Genomic DNA, 22,835 nt, shown 5'->3' with positions numbered 1-22,835 from the left:
TTGAAGAGGCGTGTCAACCAAGACAACCCCTCCACACCCAGAGCTTTAAGCATTTCTGGACGGATCTCATCAATCCCTGGGGCTTTGCCACTGTGGAGTTGTTTAACTACCTCAGCAACTTCCACCAGGGAAATTGACGACAATCCCCCATCATCCTCCAGCTCTGCCTCTACCATAGAGGGCGTATTAGTCGGATTTAGGAGTTCCTCAAAGTGCTCCTTCCACCGCCCTATTACCTCCTCAGTTGAGGTCAGCAGCGTCCCATCCTTACTGTACACAGCTTGGATGGTTCCCCGCTTCCCCCTCCTGAGGTGGCGAACGGTTTTCCAGAAGCACCTTGGTGCCGACCGAAAGTCCTTCTCCATGTCTTCTCCGAACTTCTCCCACACCCGCTGCTTTGCCTCTTTCACGGCAGAGGCTGCAGCCCTTCGGGCCCTTCGGTACCTTGCAACTGCCTCCGGAGTCCCCTGGGATAACATATCCCAGAAAGACTCCTTCTTCAGTCGGACGGCTTCCCTGACCACCGGTGTCCACCACGGTGTTCGTGGGTTGCCGCCCCTTGAGGCACCTAAGACCCTAAGACCACAGCTCCCCGCCGCAGCTTCAGCAATGGAAACTTTGAACATTGTCCATTCGGGTTCAATGCCCCCAGCCTCCACAGGGATGCACGAAAAGCTCCGCCGGAGGTGTGAGTTGAAAGTCTGTCGGACAGGGGCCTCCTCCAGACGTTCCCAGTTCACCCGCACTACCCATTTGGGTTTACCAGGTCTGTCCAGAGTCTTCCCCCACCCTCTGACCCAACTCACCACCAGATGGTGATCAGTTGACAGCTCTGCCCCTCTCTTCACCTGAGTGTCCAAAACATACGGCCTCAGATCAGATGAAACGATTATAAAATCGATCATTGACCTTTGGCCTAGGGTGCTCTGGTACCAAGTACACTTATGAGCATCCCTATGTTCGAACATGGTGTTCGTTATAGACAATCCATGACTAGCACAGAAGTCCAACAAGATCAGGGAGGCCGTTCCTCCCAATCACGCCTCTCCATGTGTCTCCATCATTGCCCACGTGCGCGTTGAAGTCCCCCAGCAGAACTATGGAGTCCCCTACTGGAGCCCCATACAGGACTCCATTCAAGGTCTCCAAGAAGGCCGAATACTCCGAGCTCTTGTTTGGTGCATACGCACAAACAACAGTCAGAGTTTTCCCCCCCACAACCCGCAGGCGTAGGGAGGCGACCCTCTCGTCCACCGGGGTAAACTCCAACGTAGCGGCGCTCAGCCGGGGGCTTGTGAGTATCCCCACACCCACCCGGCGCCTCACACCCTGGGCAACTCCGGAGAAGAAAAGAGTCCAACCCCTATCCAGGAGTATGGTTCCAGAACCGAGACTGTGCGTAGAGGTAAGCCCCACCAGATCCAACTGGTAGCGCTCCACCTCCCGCACAAGTTCCGGTTCCTTCCCCCACAGAGAGGTGACGTTCCACGTCCCCAGAGCCAGCGTCTGCTGCCCGGGTCTGGTCCGTCGAGGCCCCTGACCTTCACTGCCACCCATGTGGCAGCGCACCCGACCCCAGCGGTTCCTCCCACAGGTGGTGGGCCCATGGGTTGGAGAGAGAGGTGCCACGTAGCTTTTTCGGGCTGTGCCCGGCCGGGCTCCGTGGCAAACCCGGCCACCAGGCGCTCGCTGACGGGCCCTCCATCTGGGCCTGGCTCCAGACGGGGGCCCCGGGCTTCCTCCGGGCAGGGTCACATCATCTCTACCTCGTTTTTTCATAGGGTTTTTGAACCATTCTTTGTCTGGCCCCTCACCTGAGACCACTTTGCCTTGGGAGACCCTACCAGGAGCACAAAGCTCCAGACAACACAGCCCTCAGGTTCATAGGGACACACAAACCTCTCCACCACGATAAGGTGATGGTTCCCGGAGAAGTTCATCCATTTCCCACTTTTCCAATTATTCATACTGCTTCAGCAGTTTTGTTTCATACATTATTGGTGTTATTCAACATTTCGATGAAATTCATTCTAATTAAAATCACACGCATTTCATGTGGGAAATGCATTTTCTAGTTTACAATCCTATTGTCATTATGTTTTTCTTTCTGCCAGATCATGGCTGTATGTGGCGGTGGCACAGTGGCCATTCCAGCGATCAGGGTTACAATAATATGTTCATCCACTACAATTATCAATGTAAACATCTCATTTTCAGCTCTTTTTTTCTCAGTGTTAAGCTGTTATGTAAGTAAACGCACTTTTTTAGGGGTGCGTAGTGGTACCAGTAAAAAGTGAGTATACTCATGTGGACAACACAACGTACATCTTACTTTTTTGGGATCATCTTTTACTATTTTTAAAGTGCACCCACACTTTAGATTTTCTTTTCCCAGACATTTTCAGTTAAAGATTGAAATCCCTGTAACCAAGATGCTCCTCCATTTGTTACAGATCATGGAAAGTGAAACTTTAATCTGTCATGGAGCGGTTGGATTTATTCACGAACTTTAAAAAGATTTATTTGAAAGTTTTTTTCTTTTAAATTTTTTATTTACAGCTTCATATGTTGATATTTATATTGTAATAGGCTGTATATTAACTTATTGGGAGAAAACAGTTAGTTCTACGTAAAATCAGACATTGAGCACCCCCATATAGCCAAAATGGCATGATGCTCATTTCATAACACCTCTGCGAAGATTCAACTGTGAGATTGGCAGTCGAATCAGGGTCCTTCCATCGAAGCACTGAATATTCGACTATTCAGGGTCACGCCTAGTAGCTACATTTGGTTTTCTTCAGTCTGGCTACTGTTCTCATTCACTTTGTGGCAGCAGATAAAGTAATTAAATGTACAAGAAATAACCCAAATCGCTGGTTGTTATTATAATGATCTACAATAAGGAAATACTGCAGAGCTAGTTAATGTATAACTAAAGAAACATAAACTAAAAAATATTTTATAAACATTGTATTAAGTAGGGTAATGTTCAAAAACTTTATAAGCCAAAGTAGGATAATTGATCAATTCTAATATTGATTACACTCAACATACAATGAGCTAATAAGCATTAACCACTCAACAACATATTGATATGCAACATGTATGTTTTCTATGAAGAGAAGATGTCATTCTTACATGCAATTGCTGACATTTTATTACCTTTCATTATACATATATAATGGCTACATTTATAATGTTTTCCCATTTACAGGATTGGGTGAGAGACATAAAGGTATCTTCAAGTACCTGTGAAACCATCTTGTGTGTGTCCTTGTTTAAAAAGGCTGACCTCCTTTATAGTTGCACAGCTGTCAGCAGCTGTGACACAGTGTGATCTACCTTTTGTGTCCAATTATCACTTCAAGCTTGAGTGATGTGATATGACTAAATGGTGGGCGAATAATTTTAACGCGTGCTGTGGAAGGTAATGTCCAGTCCAATCAACATTGCTGATCCGTGATGCTGAATAAAAAAAGTCAATACTGTTAAGGAAAAACGTCATCCTCTTCATTATTGCCTCTGAGGTGATGATTTCATAAAAATGTTTAAATAACTGGAGCGTGCATGGGCATTGCTTTAATGGAAACTTGAATATGCAACATTCAATGTTTTTTACATCATGTTTACTAAGTCATTCATGCAATCAAGCCTCATGCATTATTCCAACCAAATAGAATTCTAAGTAAGATTCATTTTTGTGAGTAATGCTGTTTTCTTCTCTGGAAAATTACTTCTCAACACCATGAAAGGCTGCCTTCATCCCCTCTTTCTTCTTTTTCTCCTTTTGCAAGGACAACTGTCTACAGTAGGTTATTCACAAGTGTTTGCCTTGGTTTCTAAGATACTGTGTATGAATGTGTGTGTGTGTGTGTGTGTGTGTGTGTGTGTGTGTGTGTGTGTGTGTGTGTGTGTGCTTGTGCTTGTGCATGCTTGTGTGTGCTGCCAAGTTTCATTTTCAATTTTGCCATGTTTATCCAGCAGATTCTCTGCAATCTGTTGACAAAGAGCCGGGCCATGACAGCTAGGGCAAATGTGGCTGAATTGCTGGAGAGGCTGACAGAAAAAGTGAAACTGATGGCTGTCAACCCAGAACAACTCTTTATAAGGGGACATATCTATAGAGACAGTGTGGCTGAGTGCTGTGCTGCTGGATAAAAATGTCTCCTCTGACCTACCAGTTGAACCGCACCATATTTCATCTAGGTGTTCAATTTCCTCCCAATATCACACACCAAATGTTGAATCTTAAGACAATCCAAAATATTATTCTGGAAGTCATTGGAAGTTTTGGAGAATGGGCAGCCTTTTGGCCTCTTGAACAGGTAAACATGTAATTCTGGCAACAGGATTTTATACATAATAAGGTAAATTTAGGATGTGCAGAAGGCACCGTTGCAGAAAAGAAGTCTGGAGGTGATGAAGACATTGATTTGCTTCACAGCAGTGAAACACACAGGTGGTGTCAGAGATAAGCAGCATTTCTCAGCTCTTCCTGTGTCATTGACATACTTGGGTGCAGGGAGGGGTGAGGTGACACGGGTGTTGAGTGAGGTGAGAAGTTATGAGTGGAGGGAGGGGGGCAGGAGTAAGGAAGTGCAAATTTATGATCTTTCTGAAATTTATTGAAGCTGTGTTTGAGGAAGATTACTTTCTCTTAAAGCAGACAGTTGGTGAGGAATTAGGAGGTGTCAGAGATAATGAATCTGGTGGTGAGGCGGAGCTCGATCCAGCAGTGGTAAATTCAAATTTGTTTATGGAGCTATATCACTGTCTGTCACTATAAGGGTTGAACCGTAGGGAGGATGTGTCCTACGATGCCAAGAGAGGACTTACTGTGTCAGATGAGAAGGGAATGCTAAGTTGTCAAAAGCTGCACTGAAGTCAGAGCAGATGATGGCATGGCTTTATCTGGCAGCAAGGGGGAGGGGGCAACTTTTAGAGACAAATATAATATAAATGTTGATTAAGAGACAGATGGCTGTAACTAAATAGATAGTAGCTTGAACAAAATCACTCGAGAGTATGCCACAAACTGAAAGAAGAAGTAGTGCAGAAAGTACTTTGCACCCATACATTGTGTGGGTGACAGGATGGTGATAATTTCACTACTGTAGTTGGGATACTGTGTCAGTTAATTACAACCAATAAAATCCACAACGCCATCAATGTGTGGTTGGTCTGTTGAATAGTTTTTACGGTGTTTAAATTTTTCTTCCAGACATGTTTTACGACATGTAAAAATAATATGTTTTGAAGTATGTTTTGAAAAATGATTGATGTTTTTCTCCCCACAAGTTACCTTGTGAAAAAAAGCGTTTCACTCTCCAGGGGAGCTTCCAGCAACTAGAGCTGGGTCTTGGTTTCAGGATTAAACAGTAGAGTGACTATCAGCTGAGACCTGGAGACTGTATCTGGATTTGTGAGTCAGTGAGAGCAGTTATAGACAAAGATACATATACTAATATCTGCATGCAAATGTCCTTTCTGTATTTAACTAAATGCCCTCTATGAGACCTCCAGGAGAGGCCTCGCTGCTTCATGTCAGTGGCACAATGTGAAGTGGAAACATAAAAGAAGTAGATGAACCAACAGGGTGAACAAGATGAAAATAAATTGGTCACTGAGGGAGACAAAGGCCAGGAGACCACTGGCCTTTGGCTTACCCTCAGGGTAGCTGAGCCACAGAGTGGGACCTGTGGTCCCAGGTGGGGTGCATGGAAACCACCACACTGTTTGAATGTTGCAATTAGCCAAATGTCATGAGTCAGAAAACAGCCTTTTCAGGGCAATATTACATATACTCATACTGAAAAGGTTGTCCACCACATGTTGGGAACATTTCATGAAATGATGCAGCTTATGCAGTATTGAGATCTAACAAAGGAGAGTGAATGATTCCCTTTCTTCTTCCCTTAGTAGCAATAATGAATATTTGCAGATTAAGATGTTACAGCAGTTTATCGAGCCTACTGTATACTGAATGTAAAGTCTTGCTGTTTTGTACAGCATTAGAAGGCTAAATAAAACACAGTATAATGAATGCAGTCAGGACTCTTGCCTGAGCATCATAATGTGAAAAAACCCACTCTGCAATTCATAATTTTGCTTTACATGCTCCGTAATCACACTGTCTACATTTCCTTTGAAAATATATGATCCTGACATTTGTGTCAGGAGTGGCACTTTGGATACCAATATCCTCTATGTAAATATGCTAATCATTTTTGCACGTTGTTACATCTTGAATACATATGTCTACTGTCTGAATTGTGTGAAGTTGATTTCGTCCATGTAAACTGCAGTCATTATTATTAATTTATGTTCCCCTAGATAAGAGGGTGGTTTACCCTGAGGATTTTTTTTTGCATCCACAATCAGACAGCCCCTCTTGCAGGGAACACTGACTAATTTTGTTTAGATTTCTTTAATTTTAATATTTTCATCTGGCTATTTTAGGATGACAAATGCACCTTTATTTTCTTTGTATTACAGTATGTGATTTAGTCAATGTCAAACCCACCAAGAACTATCTTAATTGTTTATTTTATTTTAACCAGTTGATTACTAACAAATAAGGAAAAAAATGAAATATAGCCATTTGTTCACGTGTTTAAGCTTTCTTACATCGTTGTCACACTGTCACTCAAATACTAAATTGAATGCTGGCAATGTGCCCTGTGAATCGCTTTATCGAAAAATTACTGATTAAATGAATATGGTCATCCATGCTTTATTGTCATTATTACTACTATAGTTGTGCTTTCCATAGAAAAAAGAATCTCCCATCACAAATATTTCTTTGTAGCAATGTCCAAAGAAGTGAAGTAGTTTGAGGCCAAATTGTTCCCCTGAGTGCTGAAAAAAAATATCACAGCAGTAAATAACAGTTACAGTAAACTGCCTTTTCACCGAACCAAAACAACAGCACCCATAAAGTGACCACACCATTCTAAAACCACTGTAAACCACATATTTATAAGCTGGAGCTGTAACTGTGTGAATGCAGGTGGAGCCTTGTAATTGGGCCCCGTGGGCTTGGCTATGTATTGTATTTTATTATTGTACTGCAAGCTGAGTAAATTAGGAGAAGCCTGTGCAGCACTTGGTGGGGAGATTGTGTGGAAGGAGGGGGTTTGGTCCCTGTAACAGGGCAGCCAAATTGTGTCAAAGTGAGTATAGAATTGACTACACAATACCAATTCCTCCATGTCTCCATAGCACTTCTGGAAACCCAAGCAGTTGAATTTAAAGCTTAAATGGTGGATTGCACACAGTGCCCTGTCTGCACAATATCTGCAGACAATCCTAATCCCTGTCTATCTGTCTCAAGATACAAATATTGACAGGCTGTCCCACACTGCACATAGCACCTATTGCACCATGGCCTGAAGTTATCCTCCCCACTGCTGTCCAGATCTATGCTCGGGGAGCTGTCATTCAGAGATAACTGAATGGCTTTCAGGCTCTCGTGGATCCTCTGTAATGGAATAAAGTTCACTCTGAAACTTGTTGAAACAATGGCCAATGACACAATATGTTTAAAATAAATTTGTTTTTTAAGACATGGCCATATACTGTATTTAAGCAGTGTGTCCGTCAATCCTCGGAGGCCTACCATCCCCATATGATCAGGAGTGCTCGGCTGTGCGGGGACATTGGTCAACCTTATGAATTGTTATTTGAATTTAAAATATTTCATGAGCTGTCTTTGACAGAGTGTAGGATACAACACATCCAAAAAAGTATCTACAGCTGCTGGATTAAAAAACAAATGTCAGACAAATTTAATTCAGCAGAGCAACATTTCAATCTAACAGAGATCTCTAAGTCAGGCATTATCAAATAACTATCACAAAGCAGAACAAGCAACATATAGACACAAACACGTTCATGTACATGATTAAGAGTTGATCGACTCTCAGACTGGACCAATCAGAGCCGAGCTGGATAGCACTGTCTGAAAAGCATGCATGTGTGGCCTGTGAAGTGAGCAAAAATAGAAAAAGAAACAATTATACAAGAACATACTAAATCTTATAGATGAAAATTTCAGGGAAATATAAAGCATGAATCACGTAAGTCATCCAGAGCACCTCCTGAAAGCAGAGGCATTCTGTATCTTCATCTTGTTCTGCTTTGTGATGGTTATTTGACGTCTGACAAAGATCTCCGTTAGATCGAAATGTTTCTCTGTTAAATCAAATTTGCTGGGAGCTATCAGTGCAGTGTGCACATCTTTTATCTGACTGTTGCCATAAGATGTGTTTGAGAAATAGTATCACATAAGATCAATAAAGTCAAAACAACCAAGAAAAATAATCCATCATTTAACAGTGTGAGCCGCAAAAAAGTGTTCATGTTGTCTTAAAACCACATTTATCTAGTGCTAATACTAACTGGGATTAATAGAATCCCTGGAGAAATTGAATAAAAGGAAGATAACTGTTTAGGAGTAGATGAAAATGTGTATATTTTACCTAACTATGCAATAAAAAAATTATGTTTTATTTCGTTAAGGTATGAGTCCATGTTTCTTATGAGGATCTTGTATATTAAAAGGGAAAGGGAAATGAAACCAACATTTTAATTTGCTACAGAATATGTATATAGGGTATATATATATATGAGATGATCTAAAGTAGCTTGACAAGTGTATAAAAAGGAACTTCAAAATTCCAAAATGGACTTTGGTGGGTAAATGCAGTGTGTCAGACTCGTAGGCAATGTGAGGAGAAATCTGGTTGGTTTTCACATACACATTTTATTTTGCATCAAAGGATTGAAAAACGGCCCAACTGTATGTGGCTGCGTATTCCTGAGGGCAAACCAATCTGGCAGGTAAAGATTCTTCAAAGGGAAAGCCATTACCAGAAGAATAATCAGAACAAAACCATCCAAAGTGGAAAGACTTCACATCGTGAATCTCATTGGCAGAAAATGCTAATTGGCTGCGTTTTTTTTAAAACTGGAAATGTTTTTTTTTTTTTAAAAGATCTTCAAATTTGGCAGTTGGTCAGAAGTCTATACATCTTTATAAGGTGAAAGTGTAAAACAATAACCATTCAATAGTGTAATACGAAAGAACAAATCTAGTATAGTTTATTTAATGTTTAACATCATGTATACTTGTTGTTAAACTCATTTGTCTTCAGGTGACATCAAGACATTTTGGCCTGGACATTTCCCTTTATTGTCATATTGTCCTTTCAATATTGCACTGGCGCTATGTCACTGTATGTAATTAGAAAAGAATTACCAAAACAAATATATATAGAGATTTTTTATTAACATACTCTTTTTGTGAATGGCAGGGAAGAGATACATACCTATTTTCCTATGTCTTTGCTTTGGATATCACAACTGATGTGTTGCTTTGTTACCATAAAACAATGTTCTGGTAACCATTTGCTGATAAATATTTAGTATAATGCATAATAGAATTCCCAGCAACTAGTGTGAAACACAGTTTGTTATATTGGCATATTATTTCCAAGTATTTACCTGTGTTTTTTTCCTTGCAACTCTCACTATATGAGTGCTTCTCCAAACAATTATAGCACAGCCAAGTATACTGTATATCTTCTGTTTAGGTACTGTTTAACATAGACATCCCTCTTTGCCATTATGATTCTCCTCCTCAGCTTAGCTGACAATGGGTTTGTGCTTATGTTCACCAAAAACGCTCTGTGCAAAGTACAACGATACAGTAGCTTCATCAAAATAAGCTAACAGTTTGAGCATTAATGAAAAATCATTCACAGTAATAAATCACAAAAGAGACAACATTGGGTTTGGCTTGCATAGCAAAGCAAAGGGAAGAGAAAAACATTAAAAAATATATTTACAAATTATGCAAGTCCTTTTTCATATTAGTCATTTTGTTGTGATTTTTCTTCTTCATCTCCACTGTGTGAATCTTTGTACACCATGTGACAGAAAAAAAGAAGCAGACATACTGTATAACATACTGTTTACTCTTTTGAAGAGGGGGGTGAAAATTAACACTGTGAGACTGGTGTCTGTGTCTGTACATGACATTTACAGCTCTGCATTTTTATCTCGCACTTCCTTTGTCTTCATTCTGTCTCCTCTCCGTCTTCCAAACATCATTCTGTGTCACTCGCGGAGAGAAAATCTCATAGCGCTTACAAACAACGTGTCCAGGGACAGGCAGCAACTGCGGGGAATGATGCTTCACAAAGACTCTGGAAGAGCAGACACAACAAAGACAATAATGTAAAATCTGGGTGACATTAAATCGCCTCCTTCACTCTCAATATCTACATCTCCGTTTCACAATCGCCAGGATGTATCTCACTTTGTATGCAAGCTCGAAATTGGTGGGATTCTACAACTTTCCTTCTTATTGAAAATGGTTAAGCACAATTCTTCCAAATCCGCTTTTTTCCCTCCTTATTATTGCATTTAACTCTATTGACAGGTACACATTATATAACTGTATTGTGATGCTGTCACAACTGACTAGAAGAATCTGAGTAGTCTTGCTTTACACATTGTTAAAGCAGTGACAGCCACAATTTACAATGTATTACCGTAATTGCTATAATTATTAAATGACATGGCTTCTCTGTTATTATTTATCAGTCAGGGTATATCTAAATAAAACTACAACATGGATTTAAAAAAATGTCAAGAAAGTTTCATCAAAGCCTGAATATGATTTCTCTGTGCAGTTATACTGTAGGTGATATTTGCACACAAATACATCCTCAATAGGATTAACACCTACAGTGTTCCCCTTTCTCTGTGCTGTTTGTGGATGGATGCCCGTTGTGGGAGGGATCTGTGCCAGGTCTCTTGTGGGAACCCCTACTCAGGGTGGCCCTGTTGGATGTTGTTGTGCCGCTCCAGGAAGCCATATGCTGGCGCTCCAGCGTCGACACGGTCACCATGCACTCCTCAGAGGGGTCTGAGGCCGCAGCTGCCCACGAGCTGTTGATGCGGGAACCCACGCTGTGCAGGGACTTCACGGCCGGTGTGTGGGCTGTTGAATAGATGGTAGATGAGGGGATTTGGCAATGGATACAAATGAGACATCATGATAGAGGCACTCCTTATTGAATTTACTTTAATAGAGGATTCTCTGGCAAATAATGCCTGAGAGGGTAAGAGACTTAACTTACCGTCTGTGTTGGTGTCTCTCCGTCTGGGCAGAGTCCCAACCTTGCCCGTCTGTGGTTTGAGGCCACTCAGCGGTGCCCTCTTGTGACCGAGGCTATGTGTGCCCTGTGCACCATGGTCTGCTGAGCCAGAGCTGTCTGAGCGACACTGCTGCGAGCTTTTACCTATGGAGAGCGGGTTAATGAAGATAAACATTTGGCTAAGCCTGCATGAATACATACTGGGTCGAGCAAGACACAGAAATGTGATGTGGATGTATAAAAGGAATCAGCCAATAGAAATGGTGTCGAAATCGACAAAACTGAACAAATTCCTTACTAGATATTGTGACACACATTGTCTACATGTGATGACTTGAAAGAAAGATTGAATATGATTCGTACTTTCCATCACACAGGATATTTATGGAACAACTAACTCCATACTACCATACCAGAATTACTGAATGCTTTATCAGAAGGCCTCAATAACTATTTTTCTTTGTTGCAGCAATATAAGCAAACCTACTGTAGAACAGCTTTTAAATGTTTTATTTAAATCAGACATCTTGGAAATATGTATTAACAAACAAGCCATTCAAAGGACTAGTGTGGTGCCCCTTGAAAATGTGCATCCAAACAAGTTCACACTCATTACTGCGCTTCCTAGAGTCCTGAGCAATACACCTGCCATGACACAGTTGCGTCACCTAGCAATGCTAGAGTATATGCGTCATTTGCTAACAGCTATCAATTTGGGACCAGGCCATCTCCGCTGACAAAAGTGTTCATTTCGAAAGTTATATTGCTGATGCTTGAAATGTTTGAGTTTACTACAATGTAACATCTCCGGTCTCTCTGTCTTCATCTGTTCTTGAATGTGCTGTAGTGAGCGACAGAGAGCGAGCTGTTTCCAGCTTGCCGTTCGGAGGTGGAATAGTCGATACACTAAACAGTACGTACATAACGCACCACTAATAAATATAACATCAGCGGCTGGTGGAATATCAAGCATTGACTTGAATGGCAGCGATTGCTCGTGGGGCTTGCGGGGCCTGCTGCGCCTCGGGAACGCCGCGCAGACGCTCCTGGTGGAATAGCAATAGGGGTAAGCCACTGCCCCCTGTGGAAATACTGCCACCACACTGGCTTTGTTCATGATTTTTTTCACTGGACTGAAGCTATTTTCTCAATCTGTTCACACTTGTAATATAACCGCTTACAATATATGACAGCTAAACATGACACAATAAAAATGTTTGCATTGCTAATGTTTGTAAATATTTTTAGTCACACTGACCTGTATTTTGCCCTGCAATGGCTTATTAAAAGTGTTAAAAACACATATTCTCAATGCACAAGACAAGCTCTTAACTTATCAAACAATGAAGTCTAAAAATGGTACAGTTCTGTCCCTGAGGGAGAAGCCTTCACGTTTCTCTCTAAAGAAACACTTTCACAAAGAACCCTATTTATAAATGCATCAAATTTTACATTTTAGACGTGTGGCTTTCCAATGGAGCACTAAAGGTTTTTTTTAAATATTCTATGTTATGGTTTTGATGTCTATGCATGAATGGCTTCAAGTAACTTTTCAGACTGTCTAAATATCTCTTTGACAAAGAATACGTACAGAGAACAAAAGGTACCTATGATTTAAATAAGGATATCTGAATAATTTTAAGCCTACACAAACTTTTTACTTTTATCCTATGGTTTCTACATTACCTTTGAGTGTCAATCACTGTCCCTGCTGACTACATGTTCCTGAACTACTATGAAATGTCCTAAAAGACAACCACTAGTGTGTGCGGGGGCTTGTACGCATGTGAATGGGCTATTGTACGCCTTGGTCTTTGTTCTATGCAGTGTGTCCGTAGGTGATAGTTCAGCCAGCCGATAGACTGCACAGTGTTTGCTCCCTCAGTGGTCCAAACCCTATTGGCCGACAATAATGTTGATATTGGACGATTGTGCAAAACCCTGGATTATGTTAAAAGATGACGTTTTTGAACATACAATGCCATGTTTTTAAACATTATTATACTCCTGGAATAGAATATGTCATAATGTTGGCATGGCAATTAAAAGGCTTTGATGGGAAAGCTTGTAGTCATGGTTTATAAAAAAGCCAACATTGTTAGTAAGACACAGGTGCATCCACAACCCTGGCCTCCACACACACACACACACACACACACACACACACACACACACACACACACACACACACAAACTTTGCCTTGCTACATTAAAACACACATATTCCTGCACCTGCACTGAACATTGTTATGGGAGTTAAAATGTTGTACTGCAAAATCGGCGAATATTAATGCAATTTCTTGAGGTCGAGTGGCTGCAACTTCTTCAGCTTTATATATGAGGGGGAAAAAGCAATGTGTCTGCACTTTAAATATGATCTGTCCACAGCTGCTCTATTTTACATCTGCAACTTAACACATTTTCAGATAAGACCATAGTTTAATTTTGTTTCATTGTTAAATCTTTAGCTTTGGACATATGTTTTGAATGTATGCTCCATTTGTTAGTGATAGGGAGAAGATAAAATAATATATGTAAGGTGCAAAGGGGTCGATAAATGTGTCCAAATCTGCATATTCTGTATCTGCAACTAAATAAAATTGATGAGGTGAAAACTCTTATGAACACATCCTTGGATATGTTCTGAAATGTAGTTTCCTTTTAATAACAATACATCAAATGACAGCTATGATTAATTCAAGATATTTTACTTATGAATGCAATCGTATTTCTGTCATCCACAACATTTTCCATACTTGTACACATTGTTAATGACTATGTTCTGTTGAAATGTGTACTGGCATATATTTATACGTAATATATTTATACATGGCCATATCTGTGATGTTTGCTCCATCATGTTATCTACAGACTTATAATTTATCTATATCTATCTGCATCGGCCACATTTCTCAAGGTTTCATCATCCTCTGTGAAGTAGAACTGATAATGAAGCCAGTTAATTGTAAGTCTTTTTTTTTACTGTAAATGCTAAAAGCAATGACTTTAGTCAAATACATACCTGAGCCCTCAAGGTTATCCACACTGTGACCAGGAGTGTATTCAAAGCCACACAAATTCTTTGACACCGCAGCGTATCTTTCCTCCTCCTCCTCCACATCCTCGTCTTCTTCAGAAAGGAGAGTTGCTCCCAAATCAGAGCCCAGTGTGCTGGACATGAAGTCCATAGGAGGGATGGGAGTGCTGGACACATTTGGACTGCCCTTCATGTGCCTAATGAATTGTGGGGGAAATACTGTATATTAATGAACATAATACATTTAAAAAAGCAATGGAGGTCAGATAATTAGTATAAATACTGCAAAACAAGTTTCATAATGCAGAATCAGTGTGTATTCAGAAAGGTAGAGATGCAATGTGCAGAGACTATGAATGCCTGCAGTGATTTTACTGATTACTTTCTCAGCGCTGGTGTGTGTTGTGCTAACACAATGGAGTTGTAATTGGGCTGGATAAAGGATATCTGGATGGGCAGGGCTGTCACCAACATGCCTGTTATCTCCCCCACAGCTGTCCTCCACGATGGCTCACATCCCGCCATAGAGGAGACGCATGCATAATTACCAACTCTATTTACTGATGTCAGAACAGCATGTTGGACTAAACCCAGTCATTACCCTCCAACACGTGTCGCCTCTGACTTGTCAAGTTTTCCAATGCTCCATCAAAAGGTGCAATCAATGGAGAGCTGTTTTTATCGCTTGCAAGAACCATAGAGCGCAGGTTGATGCTGACACATGTAAATACCAGTATTATAAGACGCTCAAACATTGGCCATTGATATGCAAAACCCAAACTATCATCAGAATAAAATGTATAAAATTACAGGTATCTTTCCTACTGTGCAAAGCCAACGTATTTGAACAAAATTGTGATGCATATACACACAGTATAAAGCTTTCAAATGATCTTACAGCCACACAGGTCTTTTTTCTTTTTTTAAACCAAAAAATGCATCAAATTATAGGAGAAAGGTGGCCTCAAAATGTAGTTAACTGGAGCTTTTAAAGGATCCTTACCATGCCTGCTTAGCCACCTCGTATTGGTAAGCTCTGGTTAGCTCATCCAAGTGGGCCTGCAAAATGGATTGCATTTCGTCATGGTGGGCAGAGCTGAGGGAGGAAGATGAGGGCTGGCTGAAGGAAGCTGCTGCCGGCGAGGAGGATCGTCCTCTCAGGGGAGGAGTGGGGCCTCTCTCCTCCTCTACCTCGTTGTCCAAATTTTGGTGTCGGTAGGTCTGGACTGACATGGGTGGGGCCCAACTGTTGCTGTCATACCTGGCATGTGGACAAAATGTTTTATGTATTAATCATCACACTGACTTTGCTGAGCAGCTGATTGCACGTTGTTCCAGAGGATAGGGAATATGTAAGGATTTAATACACACACACACACACACACACAGGCGCACACACACACACACACACACACACACACACACACACACACACAGTCTCTGGGCACAGGTGCAGGATTTGACCTCTGTGTTTGCATGTGTTTCTTCTGCCGATGTGTGTTTTTGTGTTTGGGTGCATCTGTTTCGGGGCAGAGATTGATGAGATATGAATGTATTTTACCCTCCTCCGTGGTTTTCCTGGGGGTAACGGTCAAGGTCAACCTCGGTACCAGGGAGAGGGTGCATGGGTGGTGGAGGCAGGGGCATGTTAGCCCAGCACGTCCCATTTGATCTAGAGGCCTTTGTTCCACCCTTCACCTTCTTTTTCTTCCCAACCTTTGCACCTGGGGGGAGGTAAAGAGGGAAGGAAGTTTAGTCTTCTCTACACAAGAAATCCCTGTACACACAGTGTGTAATACATAGTATTCTACACAAAATTCACACACTCTAACACACACACACCTTGAAAGCTATCTTCTACCTTTCTCTGCTATCTGAACTTTTGCAAACCTGTCTCCCACCCAGTGTTTTTTCTCTTTTTTGTGTGTTGACAGCACTTTAGGACTTTTTCTAAATGTTGACATTTCTTAAAGAAGCACCAAAACCTGCAGCGAACCACTTTAAGTTGCTTCCATACAGCTTCCCTGCTTGCTCTACTTTATCTCTGGTAAGCCTGACATTTAGCTGAGCACACAGGCTATTGTGCAAAGCTACAAAAAAGTACAGACAGAAATGCCTCCATGACTTTACTAAATGTATACACTGCATAAATAACTCAGAACACTGAGGGATTTTCTGCCATCACTAATCAAGTAAACCCAAAGAAATGCGTCATGATTGGGTGACATTTCTGGGCTAGATGCCCTCCCGGGGTAGAATTATGATGAAGACAGAAGAGTAATTAAGAACATTATCCTAGGGGTCCATTTTCAGTAAATATGTAAATAAATTCCCTCCTTTTTAGTTGGCTCTTTTCCTGGTTTAGTTTGCCAACTCCCTTGTAGTTATTTCACAGAAAAAAACTACCTGTCATTTGGTTGCAAAATGTTGCTTTCACTGGTTGTTCAAGCACTGCTGCAGTCCATAGAGACCCAAAAGCAAACATCACACCACAAAAAAAATAATAATTGAGCTTTATCTTCAATGTGGCTCGTACCACTGCCAGGGCGTCTGTCAGTCAGCGAGTAGCCCAGGTTTGCCATTTCCTGCTGGGCTTGGAGAGAAGCCTTCCAGCGGGGATCTGGCCTGTCCACAGCCAGCTCGTGGAAGCTGTTGGACTGCAGTATCTGAGTGGTGGCATAGGGGGTGGGCTGACTGCCTCGCGCTGGGCTGCTGTAGCCCGCTTTCCCCATGAAGTCAATACTGCTGTAGATGGCACCATCAGACAGCATGGTGCCCGTCTTCTCCACTGCTGCGGACGGTAAAACATCTGAGACAAAAGAGGATGGTGACAGAACGAGGAGGGAAAGCGAAAAGGGATCATGGAGAGATAAGTTGACATGAAGTTAACGATCTTTAAGGTCATTAACACTCCCTGCTGCTCCGGCACTCTGTATTCGTTAAATACAGGTCTCAAATGGACTTGATATAAATGAAAGTGATTATCTACTACCGCAATTAGCATGCAACACGCTGTGGGAGTCCGGTGGAGTGTGCACAAGAGGGATATTCAAAGAGCGCTAACCTTCAGCTCTACTGTCTTGCACATATAAAACCTGCAGCTCACCAGGGTTCCAATGAGCTGAGAGAACATGCAAACACACAAATACACAATAAACACATGTACTTGACCTATCAATCTCATACAACCTGGAAAAATGCACAATGGCAGGGCATGAGAAAGAACGACAGGCAGAAAGTATACGCAAATACCACAAAACTTAAGCCAAATATCAGGCTTGTCAAATCAAATTAGTAAAGTATAGCCCTCAAAGGCTCTTTTAATTTGCGTGCGTGTGTTTGTTTGTGTGTGCATGTTTATGTGTGATGTCCTGTCACTGCGCTTCCCAATGGATGAACATCAAAACTGACTGTCTGACCAGGCATTGCTAAAACTGTATTTTCCAACACCCCGGCCTGTTTATGTTGCTTACCTCCTCGGCCAAAGTTGCTGCCGCCCTTCGGACTCCCTAAGCCCCCGTTAGCTGGAAGGCTCGTTGAGGGCCAGGAGTCAGCCAACCAGGGGAGGCCTGGGTCACCTGCTTTCAACAGCCCTGGACGGCTGTGAGAGGATGTTTGTAGAAAGAGACAAAAAGAGGAGAAGGGGTGAGACAGAGGACTGGCTACATAGTTAAATACCCAGCCTGTGCCGTAACAGTATTGTTCATTTTCTTCCTGCTACATCAACAACAAATTGATGTGAAAACTCATTCAGCATATTCTCGCCTGTGGTGCAGCCCGGCGCACAGGCGACAATAAACAACAGAGAGACATAAAATGGCAAGTCTATAAATCAGACATCTTTCTCCCCTTAGCTCCACCACCCCTAACTCTCCCCAGAGAAACAAGGCAGGCCTAAATACACGCTAAATCCACTTTAGAGCCTTAGCACAACAGAAATTTACATTTTAAATTGAGAATCATGGACAGCCTCTGGCAGATCGGCTACATTGGTGCACCGTCTCCATAGCAACAGAGACAGCAAAAGCCCATTAGGAGGTTTAGGAAAGCTACCGTGTCATTTTGTCTTAGTGAAATACAACAGTCATGAATACAGGCTTTGACTTCAAGGTAGGAAAGTTGTGGGCAACAATTCAGGAAAAAAAAAGAAAGGACAATTTACAACTACTTTGTATCAGCTGCTGTAAAAACGTTCACATGCCTCGTGCATCCTCTCTGCATATGTTTGCCTAACGTGCAGCTACATAGGGAATTTTCCACTGAGGCTGATTCGCCCAGCGCCAAGGGAATTGTTCACAGCTGACTTGGTGATGGCTCAAAGGTGTTCAAACAATTACATCAATAATTTCCATTTTAGAATCCACAAGCATATGCATACATTTACATACATTTGCTTTGAAACACGTGCCAACACCAACACAACGACACATACATGAGAATACAATGTGGAGAAGCGCACTCATACACACAAAACTGTTTATTTTTAGTCCATTATTTGCTAGCTCTGGGCTTATCTGCTTGCTTAGGTGTGACAAAACGGAAACAGGGAGAAAATAATAAAGAGGACCTTCATGCTTTCACTTTCTGCTAAGCAAATGTGCCCCCTTCTCTTGTACATTGATATTCAGTAGATATAGTAAAGGCAGGCTTCACTTTGGGCATTTTGAGCTGGCAGGAAATTCTCATGGCCGCCGAGTGGAGTCTCAAGGTCCAGCACTTTGTTGTTCCATCCCCACATGTGACCAATCACAGTGTACTGTACGCCAAGCGTTTTCAAACAGCCCATTCATCACCTCCCCCCTCCTCCCACGACCTCTTGCTCTGTGTGAGAACAACCTCAGATGAAACTGCGAGAGAGCCGGTGAATAAAGCCCTCACCTGCATTAATTGGTAGCACTCGCTTCAAAGGACTGATTAATGATTTCATCAAGCGTACGTCAGTGCAAATCATACACTGAAATGAGTCAGCAGCGGGAATATTGGAACATGTATGCAAATTCCATTCATCGTACAAGAACTCTTCATTACAGGTATTACAATAGGCTCTTGTCATTGAGAAGGCAGACCGAGCATTACGCTGTGTGGCAGTGAAATGTGAGTGGGAAAGCTTTCGCTTTAGCATAGGGTTTCTTGGTTTTTATAAGTTAATTTAGATTCTTACCTTCCATTTCTGATCAGGCCTCTGTCCCTTTGGAATGTAACTTGTAGAAAAGAGGGAGGACAGAGAAAAACAATTGCAATTATTTTGTCACCCCCATCAATTTGAATGAGAAGTTAGGCAGCTAAATTACTGTGCTATTTTAATATAAAATGCACAATGTAAAGACATACCTGCACGAGTAAAGGTGAAGGACTGAACTGCAATTGACAAAGAAGAAGAAAGTAGATAAATGGCATGAATAATACTAACGTCAATAAAATTGCAGCCACGCTCAAAAACATTCACGTAACCAGTTGTAAAAATATAAACAAGCCCTTTCATATTTGCTTTCCTTGTTCATTTATCACTGATGGTATGCCAGCACTGATCACGCTTTGATGAAACTTGGGGTGCTGATACATCTAACATCATTCCAGCATTTTCTGAATGATTCTGACTGCCCTGAAGGATAAAGTTCAAATGTAGGTGACACATTTGACCCATTTTGCCCTGGGGCTTCTGCATCATCATCATTTTATTTTTTTGCTTTTTCTAAAAAACTAATTAGAGCACAGAGGCTGTCTTAAGAGGAAAGAGGGTTTATGCTGAAATGAAATATTTCATTATTTGACAAATGTAACACCTCAGAACACAACAAAAAAGCAATGAATGCTGCGTTTAAGTATTTATTTCAATATAATTGAAGTTAATTCAAACATATTTAACATTTAAAAAAGAAATCATAAACTATTTTATATCTTAACCATTCCTGTAAAAAGTTGCTAAGTTTTCTCTAAATTGGAAATGTGGTGTTTTGGAATTCAACTCCTCAATTTGTTTTGAGAGAAGGGATCAGAGAGAAGCAGCACTCAATCATGTAAATCCCTGTTGAATTAGGAAATCACAGCGCTCTTTCCCCAAGTCACTACAATGAAAGCTGCAATACACATTCTGGTAATGGCACACAGCTATATACTTGACTCACGGAGGGATAAAAGAATATTTCCTATATGTAAACCTAGACGTGCCTCCTGTTAATGTGCAAACAACACCAGCCATGGTCTGATAATAGAAGGGGATGTTAAATTACTTATCTCGCATGAATGTATTAGACTGTTGAGGTGCGGTGCTGATGAAACCCTCTGCACAGTTGATGCACATCAGTGCACAGTGAATTAAAGTAAATAGGGCCTATTTCCATCTGTGCTGTATACATTTCCTTTGTTCTGCATTTTAGCCAGCTCAAATGGAGTCACATCCGTGATGACATCAGCTTTTCTTGGAGAAAAAGACCTAGTGTGCTTTGAGATTCTGTGTTGGTGCAGAACCACTTAAATTGATTTTATTTTTACCTGCATAGTTGCTGAGTCCCTTCCTCTTTTTTCTCCTCCAGTACAGCCAGGCACTGAAGCCCATGAGGACAATCCAGCAGGCCCCTCCCAAACCGGCGATGAAGGCCGGCTGCTTCACCACGTCTGAGATGCTATTGTTGCCCTCTGATCCCGTCATTACGTCCCTCAGTTCTGCACCTGGGGGAAACGCGCACACACACACACACACACACACACACACACACAGAAGAGACAAATGAACAAATACTTATTTATCAATAGTTGCTGTGCAGGAAAATAATTTGGGATAAATATGATATCAATTCCATTTCCATTGTCCATTGGTCTGAAATGTGAACAAAAAAAAAGAAGAAACATCTGTCAGAAGAGGACAATGTGAATGAAAAACAAACTATCAAAAAGCAAATGCTAGTATTATTTGTCTAATTGTGTGTATGGGTTCTTTTAATTTCGGTTCACTCGTCAGAAAGATATATCAAGCAAAGGAAAATACTTTCAATAAAAGCAAAAGATCCATTTCAGATCCGTTCAGGTCAAATTATGCACTTTGAAAAGAAAATCAAGACAGCATATATTAAATACACATAGACTACAGGAACAGCCAAAAGATGAGAAAATGAAAAGAAAAAAAAAACACACAGGGGGCAAATGTGGTAAAACCACAACAAAGAAACACACAAAAAACAGCATCAGTGCATCCAATATGAAGGCAGAGTAAATCAATTCAGCAGTGCACTTATCAACTTGAGCTGCAAGACACGAGATTGACAGAGCAGCTCTGACAGAGTTTGATTTTCTGTTGCAGCTACTGTGCTGTGAAATTAGATTCACAGTCTCCAGCAGGAAGCCCCCCCCCCCCTCCCACCCACACACACACACACACACACACACACACACACACACAATCATTAAGCTTCAGTCCACGGGCCTGTGTTTCCCTTTCTCTGTGTGTTAAGGGTGTTATTATATATCAGTCAAAAGTCACAGATGAAGAGCATCTGGCCTGAGCTCCCATATCGATTATGGGCTTATATACTCTGGGCATTCTTTAGCTATTTGATAAGATGTGATAGACTGATAAGCTCCTACAAAAACACTGTCTATTTTGTTAGCACCAGCTGCCCACATATTGAAGAGGATTATTGATATGGCTAACAGTACTTGGCACAGTGTTACCAGACACTACACTTAATGAAGCTCAATTGATTTCTCAGATGTCTGCGTTGTAAATCGCAATCTTCTTTCTTCAAGTGCAATAAATTGATAAATCTTTTTTCCAGACCCCACCCCCCCCCACCACCACCAGTCTGTGATGGGTCCCCCATTATGAGGTCATTTCATTTGACTCCAGGTTTGGTGTGTTTGTGTGTTTGTGTGTGTGTGTGTGTGTGTGTGTGTGTGTGGATTACCCAAGATGATGAGCTGGGGTTTGCTCTTGACCCCCACCCCTGCGCTGGTGCCTGCAGCCACCTCCACATGGTACTGCACTCCAGTCTGCAGCCCCCCAACTACCACGGAACGGATGGTTGCGTCCACAGACTTATTGACATGAAAGCGGGTTTCGTTGGCCAGACACCAGATCTGACAAAGACAGCCACACGCCAGACAGAATTCATTGTGATGTCGTACGGTACATCACTAAAATATTCAGTTTGGTACAGCGTATCAGGTGCAGTTTGATCCTACCTTGTACTCCTGGATGATGCCGTTCTGTTGCTCGGCGGGAGGAGGGTCCCATGACACACTGATGGACGTGCTGTTATCGCTCCCTACTGTCAACACTGTCACTTGCTGTGGAGGCGCACCAGGTGCTGACGGGTCAAGGAGGGTGAAAAAATTAAAGAAACAAAGAAAAAGCATAAGAAAAAGGAAAATAATAGAATTATTTAGCATTTTGATTTTTAACAGAAGTGAGCTTTTTTTCATGTCCAAGAAGGATTCATCACTACCACAACTCATATTCATACAGAAAGCCATACAACAAGGTACTTTCTAAGCCAGCGTGGCAGATGGCTACTGGAGAACTTCATCTCAATTTCATATCTTAATGATAGGATTTTTTTTTAATTTTTGGAATGCACTTGGGCCTAAAAATGCACCATTCTTTCATTATACTAAGTTTACCATTCTATTATCTT

The 22,835-nt window shown here is 41.6% G+C and overlaps 1 protein-coding gene across 2 annotated transcripts in view; it reads right to left on the bottom strand.

Annotated features, from left to right (window-relative positions):
- Positions 1-8,747: 8,747 nt before the first annotated feature.
- LOC116064941 (roundabout homolog 2-like) overlaps positions 8,748-22,835 on the bottom strand; it is an 83,582-nt gene continuing 69,494 nt past the window's right edge. For both annotated transcript variants that reach the window (XM_031320346.2, XM_031320347.2), the window contains 13 exons: positions 22,384-22,508; positions 22,107-22,278; positions 20,698-20,874; positions 19,537-19,563; positions 19,367-19,406; positions 17,679-17,806; positions 16,742-17,014; positions 15,767-15,929; positions 15,209-15,466; positions 14,191-14,402; positions 11,151-11,312; positions 10,757-11,011; positions 8,748-10,211 (listed from right to left, as the gene is read on the bottom strand). In XM_031320346.2, coding sequence (XP_031176206.1) covers positions 10,210-10,211; positions 10,757-11,011; positions 11,151-11,312; positions 14,191-14,402; positions 15,209-15,466; positions 15,767-15,929; positions 16,742-17,014; positions 17,679-17,806; positions 19,367-19,406; positions 19,537-19,563; positions 20,698-20,874; positions 22,107-22,278; positions 22,384-22,508 — 1,994 coding nt within the window. In that variant the 3' untranslated portion in view covers positions 8,748-10,209. The remainder of the gene's footprint in view (positions 10,212-10,756; positions 11,012-11,150; positions 11,313-14,190; positions 14,403-15,208; positions 15,467-15,766; positions 15,930-16,741; positions 17,015-17,678; positions 17,807-19,366; positions 19,407-19,536; positions 19,564-20,697; positions 20,875-22,106; positions 22,279-22,383; positions 22,509-22,835) is intronic.

This window comes from Sander lucioperca, chromosome 13, assembly GCF_008315115.2.
Source record: "Sander lucioperca isolate FBNREF2018 chromosome 13, SLUC_FBN_1.2, whole genome shotgun sequence".
Taxonomy (NCBI): Eukaryota; Metazoa; Chordata; class Actinopteri; order Perciformes; family Percidae; genus Sander; species Sander lucioperca.
This window is presented reverse-complemented; position numbering and strand designations above follow the sequence as displayed.